This window comes from Cornus florida, unplaced genomic scaffold (genome assembly GCF_030987335.1).
Source record: "Cornus florida cultivar Cherokee Brave unplaced genomic scaffold, ASM3098733v1 CherokeeBrave_3.0.0_Hap2_Chr11, whole genome shotgun sequence".
In the NCBI taxonomy this organism is placed as follows: Eukaryota; Viridiplantae; Streptophyta; class Magnoliopsida; order Cornales; family Cornaceae; genus Cornus; species Cornus florida.
Window position 1 is genome coordinate 137742914 of NW_026775581.1, and position 26317 is coordinate 137769230.

The 26317-nt window shown below is 34.8% G+C and overlaps 3 protein-coding genes across 8 annotated transcripts; all 3 read right to left on the bottom strand.

Annotated features, from left to right (window-relative positions):
• Window positions 1–1107: 1107 nt before the first annotated feature.
• Window positions 1108–3462, bottom strand: LOC132283908 (pentatricopeptide repeat-containing protein At4g21065-like). Its single transcript, XM_059785945.1, has one exon. It carries the CDS (start codon window positions 3409–3411, stop codon window positions 1546–1548), a length of 1866 nt encoding a protein of 621 aa, XP_059641928.1. The 5' UTR covers window positions 3412–3462; the 3' UTR covers window positions 1108–1545.
• A 3684-nt stretch (window positions 3463–7146) lies between these two features.
• LOC132286191 (putative pentatricopeptide repeat-containing protein At3g01580) lies at window positions 7147–11547 on the bottom strand. Its single transcript, XM_059788470.1, has one exon. The coding sequence runs from the start codon at window positions 11481–11483 to the stop codon at window positions 9363–9365; it is 2121 nt and encodes a 706-aa protein (XP_059644453.1). The 5' UTR covers window positions 11484–11547; the 3' UTR covers window positions 7147–9362.
• Window positions 11548–21534: 9987 nt separating this feature from the next.
• Window positions 21535–26084, bottom strand: LOC132286267 (chalcone isomerase-like protein 1). Of its 6 annotated transcripts, XM_059788561.1 has the most exons (7): window positions 25953–26084; window positions 23689–23763; window positions 23248–23318; window positions 22599–22934; window positions 22263–22503; window positions 22058–22149; window positions 21535–21970 (listed from the first exon to the last, which is right to left on the bottom strand). In XM_059788561.1, exons 3-7 carry the CDS (start codon window positions 23267–23269, stop codon window positions 21837–21839), a joined length of 825 nt encoding a protein of 274 aa, XP_059644544.1. In that variant the 5' UTR covers window positions 23270–23318; window positions 23689–23763; window positions 25953–26084; the 3' UTR covers window positions 21535–21836. The 6 variants fall into 6 exon arrangements, 5 of the variants coding, with proteins under 5 accessions (XP_059644544.1, XP_059644546.1, XP_059644547.1 ...); XM_059788563.1 differs by lacking the exon at window positions 23248–23318; XM_059788564.1 differs by lacking the exons at window positions 23248–23318; window positions 25953–26084 and adding an exon at window positions 24557–24662.
• Window positions 26085–26317: the final 233 nt, after the last annotated feature.

Consider the following 26317-nt stretch of genomic DNA (forward strand, 5'->3'; position numbering starts at 1 on the left):
CAGAAACACTCACATCTATAAAGCTGAATTCTTTATCTTGTATTGCTCAATTGTTTGTTGTGTTGAAATACACTTACTTAACTCACCTATTTATACTACTTAATGGATACTTCTAGTACATGAATTTAATACATGTAATGAACCACACAATGAACCTAAATATTTCATATACACCAAAATGTTCCATGTACTAGCAATTATTATGAGATTCTTTGCACCTTCCCAAATATCACTTGGTCTTCTTAGATGAATCTAGACAAGTCTAGATTAATCTTCCAACAAATACATGCGTAAATAACTACGTACCCACATAAATTTGCTTTAGATTTGCAGATTAACATAACTTTTGTTGCAGTTACCTCGTGGTCTAAAACTAGTAGCCAACTCCTCTGTTACCTATTATATAAGGATGACTGAATTGGTGAATATGTTATATAGCGCAGCCTATCTTGAGCAAAAATCTTGATATCAAGTCGCAACTGCCTTCATAAATTCAATACTCAAATGATTGGGGTCACAACTACAGCTCATAAACTTTCTAAATCCCTACATTTTTATTTTTTCTTAAGCTTTGAACTGGTTTTACACACTCACCCCTGCAGCCTCTCACTCTCAAAAAAAGTTTGTAGCTCATTGTTACAAATGTGATTCCTTATTTATATATAGAACATCTCCCCTGTGATTCCTTATTTATATATAGAACATCTCCCCCGGATTAGGATGCATTACAGGGTTAAAGTATCACTTACAAGTCACCTAAATATATACATATTAACAAATTCTACTCTTTTGGAATCTTTTCCAATCTACTAATTTATACACTCTGTTCAATGTTGGTAGAATTTTCATCTCTCTACGACCCTTTTTACTTCCTTATAATTTCTAGTATAAGGGAAAAATAGTATATGTATCGTCCAACTTCTAATGACTAACATACATATATATATATTTTTAAAAATATCATATTCGAACATATCCGCATTCATATTTTTCATTTTTGTTTTTTTATACAGAATATTCAAAAAATCTCCATTCCAATTATCACACTATTTATGTAAATTTGTAAACACAACTAAATGCACAATGCGTGCCATGAATTCAACTTGGTTCAGACAAACAAAGAAAAAAGTGTTTTACCATTTCTAATCTAAATAACAAGCATACATAGTATATAATTAGTTCAACTTGGATTCACAAGAAAATCCAGAAGCCTGCTAATCAATCCTTCTCATTCATAAGTGGGCAAATATTATTACAATTTGAAATCTGTCGATTATGAAGACCATCCTTGGATAACTCTAATTTTTTAAGTTCGATTTTTTACTTTCCAAGTTGAGTAGCTTTGGTAACATGTCATCTGAATTCCTTTGGCTTCCCCTACTTTTATCTTTAAAGTAAGAATGTGGTATCCTCAATCACTATCACGATTCAATCTTCGAGCTGAGATTTGAGTGTTACATCTTCTATTGAAAAAGAAGGTAACAGAAGCTGTCAACAGAACCCTATCATCTATGTATGTAGTCACAACTAAAATATACTGATATCTTACCAGTAGTCTCCACAAGAACAACCTCCATCCTCAAAATGGTGAAAGCGATGCATATCTCTTACAGTGATGACTCGATTCACAATCTTTGAGATGAACTTAATGGCATTGTGACAGTCACCACAAATCCTTAGATTCTTTGTGATTCGAAGAGTAGTCCCAGGACTAGTATTGATGATTCCGAATGCAATGGCCAACCTCTCACTGTGGTAGGCAAGTGCCACTTCTTTTGCTTCATCTTCAATATCATGAAGCACAAAGTCTGTCAAGGGGACATAACCCAAGCGTCTCATTGGAGCTGCCAACTCGTCAAGAAGAGAGTAGATCTTCTCTGACTGAGGATTTGACCTGTCTCCTACTCCAAATTTATGAACCAGATTATCAAACTCTATCAAACTAAATCCCTGAACTTTATTGGAGCCTCGCTGAGCCATCATCTTCCTGATCTTCTCGACTTCATTCCATCTAGATTTAGCAGCATAGATGTTAGAAAGTAGAACATGATAACCAGCATGAAAGGGATCCAGCTGAAAAATGCGATCTGCAACCCTCTCTGCTAAATCTAGATTCCCATAAATTCGGCAAGCACCGAGCAAAGATCCCCAAATACTAGCATCGGGTTCCACTGGCATAGTTTCTATGAGTTCTTGTGCTTCTGAAAGTTGTCCTGCGCGGCCAAGAAGATCCACCATACATGTATAGTTACTTAGTTTTGGTGCAACTCCAAATTCCTCTCTCATCAAGTGAAAATACCTCTTGCCTTCTTCTAATAACCTCGAATGGCTGCAAGCTGAGAGAATACAAGTGAATGTTATATGATTTGGCCTTACCCCATTTTTCACCATTTGATTAAAAAGATCAATTGCCTGCCTTCCATGACCATGAATTCCATAGCTTGCAATCATCGCACTCCAGCAAACAACATCTTTTCCTCGTGTTTCATCAAATAAAGTACGCGCCAAACCCAAATTCCCACACTTTGCATACATATCCATAATAGAAGTTGCAACCAAGATATCGGACTCAAAACCGGTTTTAATTACATAATTATGCAACCATTGTCCTTTCCTCAGAGCTCCTAGATTACTACATGCTAAAAGAACACTCAGAATACTTACCCTATTTGGTTTTACTCCCGAACCACGCATGAGATCAAAGAACTCCAACGTCTCTGTACTATAACCATTGTGAGCATACCCCGATATCATTGATGTCCAAGAAACCAAATCTCTTACTGCCATTTTATCGAACACAAGCCGGGCAGCTTCTATGTCACCACATTTTGCATACATATCAACCAAAGCAGCATTAACGAAAAGGTCATTACTACACCCACAACACACTAAATGCTGGTGAATTAGCTTTCCCATCTGCATATCAGATAATCCTGCACAAGATTTTAGTGCAAAAGGAAAAGCAAATTTGTCTGGTCTTTGACCTTTTTCCATCATCATTCGGTAGAGTTCTAATGATCTGCGAAATCGGCCTTCATTGACATATGCCCTTATCATAATATTCCAAAAGTAGCTACATGGATTTGGCATACATTCAAATAAAATGCTTGTGATATCAAGGCGGTTAAATGAAATGTACAAAATGGCCAATTTGGTTTGTAAATGTGTGTCATGTTGGAGACCAAAAGCAAAGGTCTTGGCATGGGCTTTCTTGAGACAACTGAGGCTGGTGCATTTTTGCAAGAAGGAATAGATAGAGAAAGCAATTTCATGGATGGGTTTGTTGGAGATATATTCCAGTGAATTTGGAGAGAGAGTTATGGAGGTGCAGAGGTAGATCAAGTTCGAAAAACGGTTATGAAGTGCAAGGCCTATGTTGAAGGGTAAAATAGGATTTAAGAGGGATCTCATTCAAATACATCTACGTGTAACTTTGGGATCACTTGTGAGAAATATAAGATGGAAGTGAGAGATGTTTCTGCTGCTTCTTTTGACACCTTATCTAATGAGGTCCTAAAGCTAGAATTTTTATTTATTTTTTAATTGAATAATAATAAGATGTATTTGATTATTGTATATGAGTGGAATGTATCTTCGTAAAGTCATATTTAGATGATGTCATGATATCATCACTTACTTAGGATTATGTATCATTACTCATAAAAATACTAACACAAAATTAATTCCTGATTTTGTGCTTTTTTCTTACTCGTTCAACTATCTACACTCGTTTGTTGAGTTGACACAAATATTAGTCAAGTGTACAGCTGCCATGTCCTTATTGGAGGGAAATTTTCCTCCACTACTGCACTTTTTATTGTAGTACACAGTAATAAATGTTCATTGAATTTATTCCATGTTATTAATTGAAATTTTACTTTATAGCCTTGATATTAGGCTTAGTAGCTAACTAAATTTGTCCCTCCAACCATCTGGCTTTCCTTTAAAGTGTGATTTTTTTTTTTTTTTTTCCAAGGCAACAAATAAAATTTTTTTGATGAGAAAAATTACACATGATTACAATTCATCAACGCTGACCATTTTCCTTAATGACTCAACAAGTAAGCTAGTGAATTAGCTTTCCTACGAACCGTATTCAAACCCAATTAAGAGAGACGCTAAATTGAGTAAGCATTAAGGTTTATCTGAGTAATGTTTGTTATTTTTTATCAGTAAGGCTGGCAATTCTGATATATATATATATATATATATATATATATATATATATATATTTGTCTCCCTTCTCTCTCCTCTCTCTTTTCTCTTTCTCTTTCTCTCTGCCCTTTTCTTTTTCCTTTCATTTTTCTTCCCCAATTTGAGTTCGAGTCTAACCCGAACATGACTGGGTTTTGAGCCAATTTGAGCCCGATTTATGAATTTAAAGGCCCAATTTCAAAATTTCTAGACTGAGTTTAGATTGGGCTGGGTTAACCCGCCCAAGTTGCACCCCTAACAAAAACCATGATTAAATGATAGATGTAACAAAAGACTGACATACAAGATCGGCTGATTTCAAAATTTTGGAGATTAGAAGTTTGTCAAGGACTGGTCTTCTGGATCTAACATCCATGCTAGTACTGTCTAATTTAAGCATGTAAACCACAAAAGCTGTTATCTTCTTTTATCACCATGTGATGTGAGGATTGACTGGCATAATAATCTCCTTAAAAGAGCGTTTTTTTCAATGAAGGCGCAACTACTTTCAAGGTGATGGCTCAGTCAATAGCAACAAGCCCTAGAATGGAAAATCAAATTTATCTCAAGGAATGAACATATGACATAAATTTTTAAAAAGAATGAATCTGCATGATACGATCAGGTGACAAGGTAAGTACCAAAACCGACTAAATCTTGCCCGTGACAGCACAAGAGCAAAGGAGAAAGGGTTTTTACCTGGATTCACATATTGGCATTAATTCAGCTTTCCATAATCTACAGAGCACTCCTGCAACCAGAATGGGCTCTTTGTTTTTTTTTTTTTCCTTCTCAATCAGGTGCTGCTGAAGTTGGAGGTGGGAACCTGGTGACAGACTGTTAATTACCATATTCTTAATTTAACTATTTATGTTTTTAAATTGATGGAATACATAACTGTGTCTTAAATAAAAATTAAAAGGGAAAAAAGAAGAAGAAATAACTACTTGTAAAATTTCTATTTGAATAACAATAATCTTTTATGATTTATCATCAAAGTTTATTGTTGGCCTAACATAACATACATAGAATCCGACGGAGTGTCGGAGTAATCCACACAAAAAACAAGTATTTATGTAAATATCTAAATATACCGGCGTAACCCAATATACAGAGAATCAGAGTGCCGAAGTAATCAGACTATTAGCACCCATTTGATTTATCATCATCAAAGTGTATTGACGGTATAACGCAATATACAGAGAACCGGAATATCTAAGTAATCAGATATAAGACAATTACCTACGTAGATATTATGTACCCACCAAAATTTGCTTTAGATTTGCAAATTAACATGACTGCTATTGCAGTAACCTCGTGGTCTAACGTTAGTAGCCAACCTCCCCTGTATATATATATATATATATATATGAAGGATCACCAAATTAGTGAATATCTACGGCCGACTGTTATACGGCGCAGCCTGTCTTGACCAAAAATCTTAACATCAGGTCACAACTGTTCTTCATAAACTTTTTAAATCCATATTAACCTGCATTCACCATCAGTACTCAAATGATTGGGTTACAACTACAGCTCATAAACTATCTAAATTCATATTAATATGCATTTTTATTTTTTCTTTAGCTTTGAACTGGTTTTACTCAGTCACCCCTGCAGCCTCTTACAAGTCAACTAAATATATACATATTAACATATTCTAATTTTTTTTTGAATCTTCTCCAATCTACTATTTACAGGGTTAATTATTTCTAGTAATTGGGAAAAATAGTATATGTATTGTCCAATCTTTAATGACTAATATTATATATATATATATATATATATATATATATATATATATATATATCATATTCCAACATATTCACATTCATATTTTTCGTTTTTGTATTTTTATGCCGATTTTTCAAAAAAAATAAAAAATAAAACAAGAAAAGCAAATTAAATTAGTATGTCTACAAACAAGTATTTTCTCATTGTATTTTTGTAAACAAGTATTTTGTGCGTATTTTACTATTTTTAACCTTATATATATATATATGTTAGAGTAGGTCTCATGTCGAACTTGTTGAAACGTGGAGATTGAAGACGGAAAAAAAAGTGCAACCTGTAGCACTTTTGTTTCCTTATTTACAGGGTTAATTATTTCTTTGTAATTAAGGAAGTGGGATTTTACGCTGCTATTTTAGAGTGCTGGTTGATATGATAACTTCTTGTTAGATAAGGTATAAAAATCTTTTTTTCCTTGTATATATGGGTGGAGAAGGTGGAGAATGGTAAAAAAAAACACAAAATATCTATTTGAATTGACAATACAGAGGGGTGACCTTGGTAGTCAAACTCATATTCTTAATTTAACCATTTATGTTTTTAAATTGATGGAATATAATCAATATATAACTGTGTCTTAAATAAAAATTAAAAGGGAAAAAAAGAGAAATAACTACTTATAAATTTTTTATTTGATTAACAATTATCTTTTAATTGACATTTCTTTTTTCTTGTTCTTTATCAGAAAGAAAAAACAAAATTAACACCAAACAAACTTAGGACCTTTTTTTTTTTTTAAAAAAAATAATAATAATAAGATGTATTTGATTATTTTATATGAGTAGAATGACATTTTCGTAATGTCATTAAATATGATGACGTCATGATATCATCACTTACTTACATAAATTTAATTGAATGTATGTGACTCTTGAATTATATATAACTCAAAAAAAATTCTAGCACAAATTAATCCTTGATTTTGTGCTTTTTTTTCTTACACGTTCAGCTATCGACACACATTTGTCGAGTTGACACAAATGCTGGTCAAGTGTTGCGTCTTGTACAGTACTCTGCACTTTTTATTTAACATCGTTTCACAATATAATACACTTTAATAAATGTTCATTTAATTTGTATACCATATTATTGTTCTTTGTCGAACGAGTATAATTGAAAATTTTATTTTATAGCCTTGATAGTAGTAGTAGGCTTAGTAGCTAACTCAAGGCAAGAAAGAAAATTTCTTTGATGAGAAAAATTACACATGATTACAATTCATCAAAGGTGCTTCCAGAATCACTCCAGAAACATTATCATAAATATTTTAACACCATTTTCCTTGATGACTCAATAAGTGAGCTAGTGAATTAGCTTTCCTACAAACCCAATAAGCATTAAGGTTGATATCTTCCCAAATAGCAGCAATACAGATTGGAAGACTCTTAGATTCAAATATAACTTTACAGTCACCTTCGATAATCAATTTAGTAGAACCCCACTCCAAACTGCATTTAATAGCCTTCCTAGCTGTTGTAGCTTCAGCGATAAGAGCAGAAGTCATGTTTGGTAATGAACAGATGTCAACTTTGACGATGCACCCCTCTGAATTTTGCAAAACAAATCCTCCTGCAGCTTCTCCAGATTGAGCAATATAGGAAGCATCAAAATTCAACTTATGAAAACCAATGGGTGGATGTTGCCAAATACCCTAGGTCATCATAGCCACATACCCTTACATAACCCTTTTCATGTCTCAAGTGGGAATCATTCATTTACACATATATGTGCAAATTGTGACAGCAATATAAGAAATATATAAAAAGTTCTGTTTGGTAGCATTAAATTGGAGGGAAAATAGTTCAAATTTTAAACTAAATTCTTCTTCACTTCCAAATCCCATGCGACAATTCAATACTTGCAAACGAAATAAAAGTGGGCACAATTAGTTTGCTAAGGAAATTGGTGGAAAGAAGAATAAATTGATTGGAGAACCCAAGTGGGCACTTGTTGCAGTCTAAATAGATGAACCCTAAATAACGACTCTTTTAAGAGAGAGTATAGGAGGAAACAGAGCTACAAGTACATACTCAACAGCCATATAATCTATTCTCCAATATTGATAGTTAGACATCAAGCAAACAAAGCTGTTATCTTCTATTTATTATGTATTACATAAGATTTCTAAAACCATGATTATAAGATAGATGTAACAAAAGACCATCTGGTTTAACAATGACATACAAGATCTGCTGATTTCAAAATTTTGGAGATTAGAAGTTTGTCAAGGACTGGCCTTCTGGATCTAACATCCATGCCCCAGTACCGTCTAATTTAAGCATGTAAACCACTAAAGCTGTAATCTTCTTTTATCACCATGTGAGGATTGACTGGCATAATAATCTCCATAAAAGAGCATTTTTTCAATGAAGGCGCAACTACTTTCAAGGTGATGGCTCAGTCAATAGCAACAAGCCCTAGAATTTGAAATCAAATTTATCTCAAGGAATGACCATATGACATAAATTTTTTTAACAGAATGAATCTGCATGATACGATCAGATGACGAGGTAAGCACCAAAACCAAATAAATCTTGCACGTGACAGCACAAGAGCAAAGGAGAAAGGGATTTTACCTGGATTTACATATTGGCAATTAATTCAGCTATCCATAATCTACAGAGCACTTCTGCAACCAGAATGGGCTCTCTAAGAAACGTCAATGATCTTCGAAGGACCTTTTTTGTCCTTCTCAATCTGGTGCTGCTGAAGTTGGAAGTGGGCTCTCTGCGTAACATCATATGCAAACTGTGTTTCCCAATCCATAAAATATCCAACTAATATCAGTTAATGTATTATTTCTAACGTCCAAATTAATGAATTTTCATTGTATTGCCTTTCCACATTATCAACTGGCCGAGCATGTTGATTTCAAAGTGATAGGTATGCAATCTCCACATATAGACCACCATGGTCAAGAGAAACCCAAGGGTGCCCCAGCAGACTTTTGTAGTAAAAAATCCTCCAATGGTTGCCTTTAGTGAAGGTTTCTCTACTTTCTGGAGTATCTTTCCTTTGGCTTAGATGATCTTCAAAGTCATTAAAAAAGCTGACTTCATATATGCCAAATTCACACAAAATTTCTTCGACCAGAATCTGATCAACTCAATTTTCCCATGGGGAATCTTTAGAATAACCAGTGCTTAGCTTTCAGTTCACCTTTGACCAATAAATGAGATGTGAATTTAATGAGAGCTTCTAGTTTTGTCTTCTCAGAAAAATGTATTGTAAATCAAACCCATGTTTGAATAGAAATTGAGTTTACTGGTTCTGATCTGACAAGAGGGTCAGATGTCCATCAATCAGTTCAAATCCTTGAGGATAGATTTGGAAACCCCCACATAAATTGGATGGTTCCTCACATCCATACTTCCAAACTATGCAATTGCATCCGTCTCGTGCAGCAGAAAATTCGCATCAGGAACATAACCCTCCTCCCTCATTTTCACCTCCAAATTTCTCAACAACCCATAAATTTGTTCAGAGTCTGGGTGAATTCTATCACTAGCCACGAAACTATGGACTTCACTTTTAACCTCTACCACACTTTGCCCAAAGATCTTCTTCAACCTTTTCCCTTTAATTAAAGTTCTTATTTTTGCTGCATCATCCCATTTTCCGTCAACAGCATAAATGTTTGATAACAGAATGTAATATCCTGCATGATTAGGATGTAACTGAAAAAGATTACTTGCCGCTAGCTCTCCCATCTTGATGTTCTGGTAAATCCTACACGCGCCAAGCAGAGCTCCCCAAACATGGGGGCCAGCTGGTACTGGCATCTGGTCAATAATGCTCATGGCTTTATCCAACTCTCCAGTGCGGCCTAGCAGATCAACCATAATCCCATAATGCTTTGAATCAGGATTCAGTTGATATTCATGCACCATCATGTCAAACAACTCAATCCCTTCTCTAACCAAACCTGCATGGCTGCAAGCAGATAAAACAGAAAGGAATGTAACGTTGTTAGGCCTAACTGCTGAAATATTAACCATGCGATCAAACAATTGCAGTGCTTCCTCTCCTCTACCATGAATTCCATAACCTGCAATCATTGAGCTCCAAATGACAATATCTCTATCAGATGTTCCTTCAAAAACCTTGACAGCGTCACCTAAGCTACCGCATTTAGAGTATAATTCTATGAGCGAAGCCCTGATGAAGGCATTATTGTTGTTGAAGCCACACGTAACCACATAACCGTGAAGGCAAAAAGCTTGTTGGAGAATTCCTAATTCTGAACAAGCGGTGAGAATCTTTGCCATAGCAATAGAGTCGGGTTGAATTTCATTGGATAGCATTTCCCGGAATAATCCCATTGCCATGTATGCCATTCCGTTTTGAACATATCCACCTAACAAAGAAATCCAAGAAACCACATCTTTCCTGGGCATCTGTTCGAAGAGATCAACGGCTTCTTTAGGGGAAGAGCACTTCATGTACATTTCAATTAAAGCTGTAGAAACCAGGACATCCATCTCAAACCCTTTCTGAGCGGCAAGTTCATGGATCTTCTTACCTTCTTCTAAGTTACAAGTCAACTCACATGCTCGTAGTACATTAATTGTTGTAACTGAATTGGGTTCAAATCCTAAATCAATCATCTCCTTGAAAATTTCTAATGCTTCAGGAGCAGCCCCATTATGAGCATAACAAGCAATCATAGAACTCCACGAAATCACATCTTTTCTTCCCATTTTCTTAAATAAATTAGCTGCAGCATTAACAGAACCCGTCTTTGCATAAAAATTTAACAAAGCATTAACCAAAGACAAACCAGTATCAAACCCCCTCCTAATCGAAAATCCATGGACGCTACTTCCAGCCTTTCTATCCAATAGTTGGGTGCAAGCGGAAACAACACTGACAAGTGTTACTGGGTCAGGACTAAGGCGCTCAACCATCACCATTCGGGTGAAAAATGCAAGCGCTTCTTCAGGATCACCATTCTGCTCATACCCACTAACCATTGTCGTGCACAAAACAGTGTCCGGCCTAGAAAACTCAAAATCTTCAAAAACACGCAAAGCATCATCCATCAGTTCACATTTGGTATACAATTCAATCAGAGCCGACCCAACAAACATGTTTGAATCAATCATGTAATTCTTCTTGACAAACGCATGAATCATTTTGCCAAACTCGACCGCTCTTAACCCGGCACATGCCTTGACAGCAATCGGTATAGTAAAATTGTCGGGCTTTTCAGAAGATACCATATGAGAAAAGAGAATCATAGTTTCTGCATACTGCTTTTGTCTATAATAGCTCTTGAGTATGGAGTTCCAGATATGTACAGTCCGGTGAGGCGTTTCATCGAACAATTTGCGTGCACTACTGAGAGGTGTGTACTTGCAGTAAACCTCGTTAAGTTTGGTGGCAATGAAAGTGTCGCGGATGAGGCCAGTTTTGACGATTTCAGAATGCAATTGGGTGAAGGATTTGCCATTATTGCATGCTTCAAATAAATTCGCAATAAGTTCCCTCTTTTTCATATAGAACGCTCCAAATCACAACTCTTTACTCACACTGGCCGACCAATCTTTTACTCCGTACTTTTTTTTTTGTGTCATTATAACCCACATGGGCTTCGACAAAGAGGTTTGCGGTGGGGTCATCCATGTCAGCATACGGGTCCATCAAAATTTGGTGACATGGCTGGTTCCATTTGTGCTGATGTGGATGATTCTTGACACATTAATTTATTATTATTATTATTATTATTATTTTTTTCCAACAAACCAAATGCCATGCATCATTTACAGGCAAGAACATCAACTATACACATAAAACCAAAAACACATTTAATACCAACAGTCACATAATCAACCAAACCTAATTAACACCACTTATAGTCAAGATGACAGTCTCGATCAAGTGATGATGAGATATATGCAAACGAGAGAAAATCTTAAATGCAATGGTCACATATGACAAAGTACGGAGGTGTGGCAATTGGTAGCCATCTGCAATTGATTTATTTCGCCTTTTGAAGTCCAAAAATTGCAATGAGATCTACAAGCAGAGATTTGCAAAAAATAATATCCCAAGGCTAGTAAGATGGAAATAGCAAGAAAAATAAAAGAAAATAAAAAATTAAAAGAAAATTGATTTTTTAATATGTATTTGATTAGGGTGAAAATTTATTCAATAAAATTATAAAAAAAAAATATCATATTATAATTTGGATACCTAAATTACCCTTATTTTATAAAAATAATAAAGAATTAATAATAAAATATATTAAAAAGATGATAAAGCTTTTAATTAATTTAGACCTTCCCGAATTCCAATTACCGCTATTCATATATGATAAAAAGTTTAAAACTTTATTAATGATAAAGTTGTTGGAGGACTCTAATTCTTTGAAACTCAATAAAAAAAAAAAAAAAAAGTTGTTGGATAAAATAATATATTAATGAAGTTGTTGAGTAAAATAATATATTACTTTGTTGTTTTGTAGGTTTTCAGGCGAAAAATGAATAGAGAAATAAAGGAAAGAATTGAGAAGGGGGTTTTAATACACATTGGGGGGGGGGGGGGGGGGGGGGGTGTGTGGTGGTGGGGGAGGAAATGGGAAAAAAAGGACAAAATTAAGTTTTCATATTTATTTTTTGCTAAAAATTGTTTAGGGGTTATTTGCACTTCTTTATTATTATTTTTTTTTTAAGAAAAAAAGGACCAAGAATGCTCACGTCTGAAAAAGAAGGCAGGAGCATTATGCACAAAACCTATACTACATAAAAGTTTTCTACACTTTACCCAAAACTATATCATGCATTACTGTATATTTTAATTTTCAATTGAATTAACATATGTAGGTTAAGGGGTTGAGTTTTTCTTTCGTTGTGGAGCTCCATTTTTAATTTAACTTCAATAGATTCAACGTCTCTCAAAGTTCTTATAAAAAAATCTAAATTTTGTGATATACGTTGTTTTGTGGAGATATTCGAGTTTCATTTTAGTGACATTCATTTTGGTTACATGATGTTAACAACAAATTTTATGCAGAAAAAATCTAAGCCCATGCTGGTCCATTAATTGATTTTTAAAATTTTATGCATCTAATTATTTAAATTTTACAAAATGCCCCCCATGAATTTTATTTTTTCAAAGCTGCCCCCTAGGCATTCTACCCTATTAATTTTTTTTTACATTTTAGACATAATTTATTATATTATACGAAATGACCCCCTAAAATTATTATTTTTTCCAAAAAAATCTTTCTAATTCTTTATTTTTTCCATTCTTACTCTTCTTCTTCTTTTTAAAAATTTTCTTGAAAGAAAATTGCATTTCCTCTCTTCAAACAAATCAAAATTTTTTTTTCTTTAAAAGTTTTTTCATATTTTTCTTTTACTAAAAAAATTCTTTTATCATTTGTAATGCGCCCCCATAATCAAATTCCTGCCTGTTCCTGGCCATGGAGTGAGAGAGATCAAGTAATGCGAAGTCAATATTCGGCATTTCTATAGATATCAGCCCCAATAATATTGACGGCATTTTTGAACACAAAGAAAAATATGATCATTTTTAAACACATTAAGAAACTTTAATTTTATTTTTATAAGTAAAAACGAATTAAGAAAAACATGATGGAATAGAGATTTTAAAGATCTTTTATCGTTTAGCTTTGAAGTCAGTTAAGTGTCAAGTTCAAAAACATAAAAATATAAATGGAGTGCCAAAGTACATTTTTGTGGAGTGCGAATAGCACAACCCACAACTTATATAAATTTTAGCTTAAGCCAATAACGTGCGTATTATTTATATATATATATATATATGAAACAAAATTATTAAAAAAATCAAATGCTTTCACATTATATGGATCAACAACAAACCCAACATGAATGATAAAATTATTAAATTTCATAAAATGCTTTATTTTGTAGCAGCATTACATGGCTAATTATATAAAGCACCAACTAGCGAGAAGTGATTATTAATTAATTAGTAGTGCTTCTCTGCTGCTGCTGGTGTATTATTTCTTGCATACTACGTCGCATGAGCATAGGGCCACTTTTGGTGAACCAGTATCTTGACATACGCAATTCTTTGGCATACTACCCAATCCAAGATGTCCCGACATTCTTTCCAGGCAATTATTGGGATCGGCGGCATAGGCCGCACACGGTTCTTCCAACTTGTAATGAGCGCGACAATATTTTAATCCTCCTGAAAGTATAATAAAAAAATAAAATAAAATAAAATCCAATAAATTTAATTAATAGCATCTTTGTGAATATAGAAAAATTAATTATTTCACGCCCTCTTAATATATATATATATATATAGGTAAATGGGTAAGCTATGCCCTCTTAATATTGTTATCAAACAAACACACTAATCGGTAAATGAAGAAAAAAAATTGAATGGAAAGGAAAGTATAATGAATGAATGAGACAATATACTTAAAGACGAAATAATGTATTTATTATTATTTTTTGTTTGATTAGAAAAAAAAAAAAAAAGAAGCTTTTAAGTGTGTGTGAGAGAGAGATATTAAAGATGAAGGTTTGAAAATATGTTACCTTGAGCTTGAGAGGGAGCGAGTAAACTTAACAGCAGAGCCAACAAAACTAGCCGGGGAAAGGACATTGACTTGTTCATGCTTGTTCGATCTTTAGCTCTTTCACCAAAACTTATAAGTATTACTTGCAAAAATAGTGAGGTGTAATTGTGTTGATGCAATACCACCTATTTATAGGTGTTTCAAAAGGGATCCGGATCCCATCCTGTTGGAAAGGCATGGCCCCACAATAGAAATTATATATAATATTAAATAGCATCAAATTATATGATATCATTATATAACATTAATATTACATAATTTTATATAACATTTACAAAGTGCACATAATATTCTATATATAATTAAATAACGTTATATGGGGTGAGTTGGTACTCCAGTTTGCAAAAGTATTTCCTGAACCGTGTGGAACCCAAGTTCGATCTATTTCATTCTTCTCCTTTCTTGTCGTGTGAAAAATAATAATAATAAAAAAAGACATTATATATGATTTAAGAAACAACTCATACCCTATTTAAAATAGAATATTATTTTCTTTCTAATAAGATTTTCAAGCCAGGGTTGTTGATTAAGGTCTTGCATTTTATTTTTATTTTTGTTTTTAAGTGTTTCTTATTCAATTTAAAAGTGTTGCAGACCTCCGTTGGTGCATGAATGATATTATTTAATATTATATATAATTAATGTTGTGAGCTTGTGCCTCAAAAGGACCACACGATCCCCTGCACAAGGATTGGAACATTTATGAGGACAATGCATTAAACAAATAAAGTGACATATATTGAAAAAAAAAAAAAAAAAAAAAAAAAAAAACTTGCTATCTAAAAAAAATGTCAAATAAAACAGAATATTTTAATTCATTAATGTTAATTTAAAAGTTTAATTAAATGGAAGAAACATTAAAAGAACTTACTACCAATAAAAATATTTTTAATTTATCAATGTCAAATAATTAATTAAATAAAAAGACATTTATTTCTCTAAAGTATTACAAAAAGGAGTATTATGAGCATGGTCACCAATGATGCAGATTTTATAAATTTCGAGGGTGGTAGGGCGCACGACTGTGGTCTTGTGGGGCTCACCAGTCAGTGTTGAGACATTTAGTAAAAATTTAAATTAAATTGAGGGATTTGTGCACAACTCATGCAAATAAATGTTTAGGTAAAGTACACTAACATCCCTTCAGGTTTGGCATAAGAATAGGTAGATATAAGTTGCTTTGTTTTTGGACAATCACACCCCCTAGTCAAAATTTTGATCCAAACAGCCCCTTAAATTTTGTAAAAAGTCAAGAATGCCCTTTAATATTTTATTAATTTAAATTATAAAATATCAAAACTTTTAAAAGACTCTTATATCCTTATACACTAATTACATCTGTATATATATGTGTGTGTGTGTGTGTGTGTGTGTGTGTGTGTGTGTTTACACTCAGCGGCCAAAGCCACCACCGATCAACACCGTCGCGTCCCACTTCTATCAGTGCTCCGTCTGGTGACCCTCGTTGCCACCGCTTTCTGTGAATCCAATGCAGACGGTGACCCCTTTGTTTCTCTAACCTCTCATCAGCGGTGGAATAGTTTTTGTCTTTGCCGACATCATGTGTGGTCCATTATGCCGGAGAAGATGGTAGAGGTGGCTTGCCGGAGGAAATAGAAAAGATAGATATGCACCTCAATCCAACACAATTAATCTAAGACTTACAGCATTAAAATTACTAAATCCATTCATCAATCAGACCACCCAAACAACCCCCACCACCTCCCGCCACCCATTGCACCACCACCAACACCTTGCCATAACCCACCATCGTGACACCTCGATGAGACCAACCCACCCAACCCCTACCACTACTGTCTCTATCTTTCTACCAGCAAATCTACAACACAAAATACAACACGAATCTATGTAATCAAAATGAATCTCTTCTCCAATTGGATTGAATCTCCATCTTCGTCTCCAACACAGTAGAACGCAGTGAAATTGTTGACCCATTTTCTTCTCCAATCGAAACCCTACACGATACGCTCTACATCTCAAATCAAAACCCAATTTTCTCGCCGGAATTCTCTCTCGCCTTCGTCATCGCCGCCTCAATCTTCTCCTCGGCCTTAACGTCATCACCGACGGCATTGGAGGGGTCGGAAGGCTGACGAGGGTTTAAATAGAGGGTTTTGGAGGGGGTTTGCGGAGATAGTGGGATTACCTTTCTTATGCTCCTCCGGCGGCAGCACGAATTTCTCACAATCAACCCCTCTAATGCCGGTCCATTTCTGTGATACCCCTCGGATCTGAGACACGGGTTGATCAGGCCCAGGCCCAAACCCGAGGGAATATCAAACAATTAAAGTATTTTAAAGCGAACACAGATGACAAAATGAAATAATAAAGATGGAATAATAACTGAAAGAAACATTAATTATAAAACCCTCCATTTATAACTGAAAATTGAAACTCTAATCCTCTAAAACTTCAAGGTTACAACTTGGGAATCCACTGATGGACCCCTAACCAAAAGTTCAACAGAAACTGAAAACTGAAAATAGATAATGCTAGAAATATCGGGAGAAGTCCTACATAATCAGATAAAGGTGAGACTGTCCTCGACAAGCACGATCAAGCTCTAAGGCTGGAACCGTCCTGTACCTGAAAAGAATAATAAAGGAGTGGGTCAGACCCACGAGCAAGTTCTAATCTAACTGCAATCCATACAGTGACCCGATACGCAGATACACCGTAGACACCTCACAATATCTATCTAGTCCATACGTATAAATATATCCACACTAAGGGACATTCACTAGTCTATAATAGGGGTCTCAACCTGCATAGAAGGCAACATGCGAATACGCACCTAAAGGTGGGCATGAGTACCTAGACCTAACAGGGTACACCTCAACCTATTATAACCAGCTACGCATCCACTGCATATACGCACCCTAACCAACAAATCTGAGACTCAAGTTCAACTCGTGGTACCATAAACATATATATAAAATCCGTCCAAATCCAGGGTAAGCAGTTCAACTATTTATTAAACTGACCTACAATAAACCAACGAGTTGGTCACTCAACTTATTCAGTTGATATGACGTAACTACCATCCGTTAATCCAGGAAGTCATCCAACTTGGTTACAGTTGATCTGACTTAGCCACAATTAGGATTCGATATCTTTCAATCCATTCCATTAATCCATTAGGTTAGGTCTTAGCGTTTTGAAGCTAAACCATCCCTAGTATGCCACCGTCCCATACCGGTGCATATAACCCTCCATATCAATGCCAATTACAATATAGAAATCATAATTTAGTAAATTACATTCCAAAACATTATCCAAATAATTGCAGGAAGATATTTGATGTTCTAGCAATTAAAAATCCAAACGATAATCCATATCATTGCAGAAAGTATTTACTATTTCAACAATTAGCCTCCAAAGCATGCATAGGTCAACTTCAATACATCAATGACCCTATAATGTATTTAGAACAATTTATAAACATATTAGATCCCACTGGAATGCTCAAAAATAAGCTTGAGCAATTAAGTCTTCTTCCATTCCTTAATCGTGTACAATGTGCATAAATTTTATACAGTTTGTTCCGTTAACTTAGAGGTAAACTTTAATCAATTAAAAGTTCTATTTAGACCCAAAATTAACTTCTTAATCACTATGGCAAGTCCCAATATTTTTTTTTTTTAAGTTCAAACACACAACGGCTTCAAACAGTGCATTAAACACCTTCCGGAAGCAAACTGAGCGAGAACAGGTTATGAACAAATGGGGAGCCGGCTCCAATTTTTTATTGGAGCCTGCTCTACTTGGGTAGAGCCGGCTCTACACTAGGGGGGAGCCGGCTCCCTCCTCCATGGAGCCGGCTCTCTCCCTCTCTGAGAGCCGTCTGTCCCTCTGTGACTTCTGCGACCTTCTTCTTCAACGCCGGTCGCTTCCCATCCATTTTATTTAGTTTTAGACTATTCCCAAGGGTCCTAACTATGTCCAGTATAATCCCCATAGAGTGTTTACAACAATTGAAATCAAAAACAAAAACTACAAGTTCCACAGACAAATCACGCTTAAGAAAACAACTACTATAATGAACGTTACAGAACCATCACCGAATTTATTCAAGGCAAAGATAAGGTTAAATTGACATATAAAAACATGCTTAATTCAATTATTGATCCATTAGAACCTTAGAGTATATCTAGGTGCACAGAACACAGGCCAACGGGAAGGAGGAAGAAAAGAACTTGCCTGAAGTTTTGGACTCAAAACTTGTCGCCGTCTTCCCAACGTCCGGTAACCACTGCAACACTGTCTAGCCTCCTAATACCTCCTTGGTCCTCTCTGTACACTTCCTCTTAAGCCTCACTCTGTTTTCCCCACAACTGCTCTCTGTTTCCCTCTCTCTGTATCTCACGGTCTCTGTTGTTTATACAGAAATTCCGGTTAATTATTCTCAAACCCTAAACCACCGTGACACACATACTTATAGGCTTAGTGATTAAACCCTAATCCATGTAACCTTAAGCCAAAGCCCATCTCGGCCCATAAACCGATCTAAGATAAATACCTACGTCGGCCACCTATGTAATTGCAACCCTAAATTTAATTGTAACTTAAAACAGAATTAAATGAAAAAAAATATAATTAAATAATTAAATCCACTTAACTAATTATTTCCAATTAAATTACCCAATTAAATAACTAAAAACACTGAAACAATAAACGCCAATTAAAGAACAAAACAAATAACTTAAATCAATTTAAAACACATGACACATAGGTAAACAATTAAATAAAATAATTAAACCAAATAATCATGCAAAAATACAATAAAAATAATAAATAAATGCCGAGACTATTCTTTTAAAATTAGGGGTATTACAATTTCCGACAGTTCTGTCTACCTTGTTCATCACCGTGATGAATTGATGATGCTGATGATGATGCGGTGGTTGAGGGATGATGATGATGCGGCGGCGGTATATGCAGTGGGGCTCATTTGTGGTGGTGATATATATATATAACACCACAGAGAGAGAGATGGAGAAGAAGCTTTAGGGTCTGAGAAGGGAAAGAGAAAAATAGGGTAAGGATAGAGAAAATTTGGGTTTATCCGATGGGTTGTACCCGATAACCCATTTGAACTTATTCAATTTAAGGGTATTTAAGTCAATTGTATTTGTTAATTTTATATCAAAGGGTAATAAAGTCAATTCACTATTGCCGGGGTGTCTTTGTCTATTTTATCAAACTTGAGGGGTGTGATTGTCCAAAAACAGAGCAACTTGCATCTACCTGTCCTTATGCCAAACTTCAGGGGGTGTTAGTATATTTTACCCTAAATGTTTTGGATCATCGTGTGCATGCATTAGGGTGGGGCTCACGTCAATAAAAAGAACTACCTTCAAAACATAAAGTAAATTGCGGAGGGATATGTACCCATATAAGAATGTATATATATTAAGGTCATTACTATTTATAATATATTGATGATTAATGTGGACTAATAATAAATAAATATATTTTATTTTAATTATCAAATCATATCAATTATGATTTTGTAAATGGGTATCTCCTCCCATTATATTGAATTTGGTAATTAAAGATGATATTATTGGTTCACATCAAGTGAGGATGATTTAGATCCTAAGTATTGTTTATATATATATGGGAGACATATTTACACTCAACTTCTCTCTATATTTGCACTTTATTTTTCTTTTTTATTTAAAAAAAAAAAAAATTCTCTAAACTAATTAATGCATTATCCCTTATTTTATTATTCAAAAAAATGATAGTTTAACTTAGGAAACCAATTGTCCTCATATATCTTAATGGCATATTAAATGCAGTAACTAATTTTAGATAAAACTTTTATTTCATCCTCATTTTCTTCACCCTTTTTCTTTCTATATCATTATTTCTCTTTACATGTCAAAGTTTCTAAGATTCAACTTAGGATAATGTAGAGAAGTTTTAATTTGGAGGATCCTAATTCATTTATAAAATACCTTTCTTGAAGAACTCTGTTGCAGTAATTTTTTTTTTTTTTCTTTTTCTTTTTCTATGTCTTCAATTAATATTATATACTGTTAATCTTTACAAAAAATAAAAATTATACCCCCAAGAAAAAAAGAATAAAAAATAAAAAATTAAATAAAAAGAGAAGATATTTGGAAGGTGAGTTTTATGGCTGTAGGTTTTGACAGAGTTAAATTTAGAACAATGTTTCAATTGAATTTAAAAGAAGTAGAAATTGAAAAAAAAAAAAAAAAAAAGGATACAAAGACTTGATTAGAGTTATAAAAGCTCAAACATCAAAACACGTCAAAAAAATAAACATAATTGTATATAATACCCATCTTTTTTTCTTTTCATTTTTTTTCTTCACAAAATACATATTTTTGAAATTTTATTATAAAAACAGACTTTTCTCATCAACAAAAAAAAACTTTAAGATTTAAAGACATTCCAAATTAATTCTTAAAAATCACATGAAGGGAAAAAAAATTCAAATTACTGAAAGGGTAATTGTGGTACTTGAGAAAAAATAATTATTTATTTATAAAATTAAGGATAAAAGTGTCATTTTCTTTAAGAATGTAATATAATTATAGAAAAGTGGAGTGCGAACGTCTCCGTATTTATATTATAGAGAGCATCATAGATATGCAAATTAGCAATTTCTATCAACGCCAGGGAAAAAAATTAATTAAATTGCCAATTTAATATTTATATTTTTTATTTGAGTATTGAAAAGTAAATGTTTTGGATTCACTTTGTAATTTCCCAGTATTCTGGTTATAATATTCTAAGTAATTAATCACTCCTCTTGATTCTATTTGCCAAATCATCTTAAAATATTCGTCAGTTTGTCTGAACACCATCTCATTCAACATAAATTGATATGTTGGGCAGGTTGTTTTGTTTCTTGAATTAATGAACAAAGAGAGGAGTTGCTTTTTGTGAGCAGCGAAATTTTTTCGTTAGAACCATGATAGAAAAATCGACCACCTGTCAAAAATATAATTTCCCTTTTTGTTATAAATGTTTGAGGAATTTAGCATTTGTGTATGTCATACATAACTAGTCAACTACACACATACACAGATATGCATGTGCAAGATCCACAAAACACATATTAGTTGGATTGATAACACTTGGTATTTTGTAATGAAATTTAACCACTCTCTCATCATCCTTCTTATTAAGAAATTGTTTAGCCACTACAAAGGTAAACAATGGGCCTTATTCCTTGCAAATTAACCAAGAAACTGCTAGCTAGAAGCTGTGTGTGTGTTTAGAAGAGAGAGAGCATGGACATCCCATATTTCTCTTTGGCTTCCTTGTCAAAAGGGTCCTCTCCCAAATACATGTAGATATAGGCCCTGCACAGTAGTTCACTTTCAACCTTGCTCACCACCTCACCCATAACTGCACACACAAACAACAACATTTTTTTGGATAAATTCAATACTGGCCAAATGCATAACATGTAAATTCTCACTTTTGGGCCTTTACCTTTTGTTTGGAGAATGTATCCGGCTTCCTGAGAAATCTCAATTACAGAACCAGATGCCAGTTTTATGTCATCCGATGCCTCACCCATGATCCTTCATCGACAGAAAGACGAAAGGTGTCAAAGGAAGAATTTAACTAGTAGGCAAGTGGAAGCATGTAGACATAAGACTCATAGTGACATAAAAGAAAGGACCACCAGTGATACCTCTTAGTGAGCTCCTCATTCTTTCCACCAGTGAGTTTCTTGATGGCTGCTCCAAGACCTTCATCAAAGTTCTTTCTTACCATGTTCATAGTAAGGCCAGAAAATACAATTACTAATTTAACCATCATCCCAACATCACTGTCAATTACCGCTTGATACATTTCCTTTGTAGCTTTGCTTGGGGCTTTCCCAAACTTCGACCTCAGAAGATCTTTCATTTTCTCATTATCTGCATATATCCCTGCAATCGAAGAATGACATAAATTATACTACTGAGTTTTTGTAAACATAGACAGCATATAAAAATGAAATGACTAGGTTTTAACGGAATGATACCGAAGCCATAAATTTTGATGCCCAGGCCAAGCATGCTTTTCTTCCTCAAACCAACAGCATTCAACTGCTTCCCATCGTCCAGCTTAACCGGAAAAGAAACCCCTGTCTTGGGTTCAACCTCAACTGGAATCTCTTCTTTCTTTGCCTCCTCCTGTGTGACAATGTCCCCATTTGGTTCTTTTCCATTCTCGCAATTCATCTTCTTCTCTGTCTCGCCATTGGTGATCTTGGCTTCAGTGCCACACACCTTCACCTCTTCTGGTATCCTTGTCTTCAAAACAACACCAGTCTTGGGCTCAATCTCCACCATCTTAGTCTTGGCAGAAACATCCTCCACTGTGGTAGACATTCTTCAACAATGAGAGCTAAGCAAAAGAATGAAGATGAGTGTGTGTGTTTTAGTGTTTGTGGTGGTGTTGATTGGCTCTCTGAAGACAATGGAGATTTATATAGGGAGAAACAGGTGATGGAAGATAAGAGGGGCATTAAATTCTGTGTAGAGGAGTGACGACTATAGTTGCATTTAGAGGTGGTGTATCTCTTTGGTTTACATTGGAATGAGCAATTAGATTGGGAAGGTAAGGGTGTGCACTTTATTGTGTTTCAGGTAGCTTGTAGATAAGTTAGTGTAAAATCAATAAATGCTTACCTGGGAGAGCTTGTACACACATAAATATGGAATTCTCGCATCCCAAGGACTTGCCTTGATGTAATGCTGATCTAGTGATATACATGGATTTTTTTTTTTTAAAAAGAAAAAAAAAAGTATCAGATGCTGTATTCGCATAAGGACTCTCCAAGGAAAAATGCTTATTATTGACTATTGAGTTCTGGTTGATTGTGAATAAGCTCATTAACTGTCTCACAAGAGATGAGAGGGGATTTATTCAGATCAGATGTAATTGGCTAATATGACTCTATATTGGAAGCGATTTGAGAGAGAGTTCATGTGGTGATTGGGGTCCAAGTCTTCTTCAACTTGGCCACCAATGGCTTAGAATGATCAGCTACCTAGTCATATTGGCATCGATTGTCCCCAGCTTGGGTACCAATTACAATAAGTTGAATGCTCAAATTTCTTCAATATTACCTTTTTCAAGTGGTATGAACAGTTGGGTTTCAGCGCCTTGTCAATGCTGTTCTCGTTCTGTTCTGAGTGCCATACCTATGATAAAGCAAAGTATCAGTCACAATGAAACCTTCTCTGAGAAGACACTAAAAACCACTTTTTTACAGCGAAATTTTGGACCTGATGCCATTTAACTACTGGTAGTTGGATTAAGCAATTAGAAATCTTGCTTCTTCTATCTAGATACGGTTACTTTATTACATTACATTACACCAACAAGTCAGTGGCCTAGCGGTACCAAACTCCTACTTCTCAAAGAGAGGTCAAAGGTTCGAGCCTCAATGAAGGCATGTGTGTGTGAGTACCAACTAGAAAAAAAAAATACTTTTATTACATTACACTTCCCTATTGAATTGAATTCAACACCACAAGAGTCATAATCTTAATTTCCTGCAAATTGTCATTTCATCAACAAGAATCAATATTCTTTTGCGGATTTGGATCAATGAGATGTTTTCCATTCTAATGTTTACTACAAAGGAAGGAGATTGATTTACTGGAGTTGCATCTTTATTCTTCCTAGGTCGTAATTCAAATTTTTTTTTTTTTTTTTTTTACCGTGTCATAAATTAAAGCACCATTTTTTTTCTTTCTTAGTTGGTACTCACACACCCTTATAATCCTCCACTAAGGCTTGAACCCTTGACCTTCATTTGAAAAATAAGGACTTGGTACTGCTGGGCATGAACACCATTTCAACCACTCATAGACAAAATAGAGTAAATCCAATTCAAAGACCTCCACAACATTGATCCGGACACCAATGTTCTATAATTTTAGATGCAACTATATTACCAATAAATAAAATGATATAATAGCAAGACATTACCCTTCAGTTATGCATTTGGTTTCCTTACTTTTCACCAAAACAGATGAGATATAAACCAGAAATTTCAAAATCCTCGTCAACTGGAATGGCAAGGTCAAAGTTCAAGCTTGAAATGAAAAGTTTAAAACTTGATCTATATCAGACAGCTGATCCTGCTCTGGGAACCCATCTCCGGCCCTAATTGTGACTAGGCTCTCCCTGTAAATTAAGTAGTGGTCCCAAATCGGGGATTCAAGATCCCTAATTTCACGAGTCTCTGGATCATACAAGGCCACGCGACCAACACCATCAATTTTCATAATAAAAAGCTGATTGTTCTTCCAAAACCCAAGCGGAAATCTGTATTCTGAAAGAAGTTGAACAGTAGATACTTTTGTCCAACCCCCTTCCTCCATCATCACCCATATATCAACAACTGGCCTAGAATCATAATAAATCAGAGCAAGTGTGTTCTTGTAGGGTGCAAGAAATGCACGTTTTGAACTGGGAATATCGCGTATCTCATGAAACAATTCATTGCCCATGTCAAATGAAAGGATCACAGGATGACCGTCATCGTGTATTGCAAGCCAGTGATAAACTCCGTTAATGCATGCATTAGACAGAGGGGTGTCAATGATAGAATAAGGCAAAGCAACATGATCAAGATATCTCCAGGAATCAGTAGATAGGGAATACACAGCAACCTGATATGGACCATAAGAAGACTGTGCTTCATCAAAATCCTCCACAGTTTCCCAAATCCAAACCACCTTGTAATCATTAGTAATGGGATCCAAACCAAATCCAAAAGTTTCTTGATTAATCACCACATTAGGTGGAAAGTTCAGAGGGAGTACCGGGAGGGACCTAAATTCTCTGGTTGCCGGATTCCATAGAGCAAGGCGATTGAAATCATTGGACAGACACAGCAAACCGTTACAGGGACTGGCAACAACCCCTACACGGTGGAGCATATCCACCACCACATCCCGGTACACTGGGGGAGAACCGGCGAGTGTTTCATCAGGGAATAATGAGAAAACAAATCTCTTGGAAATTTTGTCAAAACGGGTAACAAAAAGACAGCCACTGTTGTTGGTGTGGTGATTGAAGTGCTTAGTAACAAAACTAGGGTTTTTGGTGAAAATGTACCAATTTTTGCATACGGCTCTGGCCCGAATCACAGATTTCACGGGCAGCCTTGAGAGTATCTCGATAATCACATCCTCGGGAATTTCTTTACAACCCTTTTTTATTGATTCCATTGGAAACCCTAAAACCTAATTTCAATTGAAATCAAAATACTAGTAACATACGTAGTTTTTCTTAAATTAAAAACAGAGAAACGCATAGAAACATCCAACCTATGAAATATTGAAGATAACAGGAAATTAGGAAGTTCGATGAGACTCACAGGAAGGATTCTTTAGAATGAATCATCAGTTGGCAACCATAAAAGATGGAACACCATGAATGAACACACACTCATTCCAGCTACCAGACCAGGGCAAGCAGCCTCTCCAAAACTCACTCTCTCTGTCTAAGAAACGAAAGGACCATTTTACCCAAGACCAACAACTAAGGAGTATTTATTATTATAATAATAAAGTAAAGCATACAAATTAACGACCATTTAAAACCAATTTAATTCTTCAATTTTCTTGTCCTTTGCATTTGTGAAAATTAACGGCAAAAAGTTGGGAAAAAAAAAAAGAGAGTGACAGAAGTGAAAGATATGAAAATTAATTTTTTAGACTCATCAGGTTAGGGATGATTTTT

Excerpts from the sequence above, each read along its gene's own strand:
- LOC132283908 (XM_059785945.1), bottom strand. The coding sequence starts at position 3,411 with ATGAGATCCCTCTTAAATCCTATTTTACCCTTCAACATAGGCCTTGCA.
- LOC132286191 (XM_059788470.1), bottom strand. The coding sequence starts at position 11,483 with ATGAAAAAGAGGGAACTTATTGCGAATTTATTTGAAGCATGCAATAAT.
- LOC132286267 (XM_059788560.1), bottom strand. The coding sequence starts at position 22,947 with ATGTCTACCACAGTGGAGGATGTTTCTGCCAAGACTAAGATGGTGGAG. Across the intron at positions 22,504-22,598 it reads CATCAAAATTTATGGCTTCG|GGATATATGCAGATAATGAG; the intron begins GTATCATTCCGT and ends CTTCGATTGCAG. Across the intron at positions 22,150-22,262 it reads AATGAGGAGCTCACTAAGAG|GATCATGGGTGAGGCATCGG; the intron begins GTATCACTGGTG and ends CTGTCGATGAAG.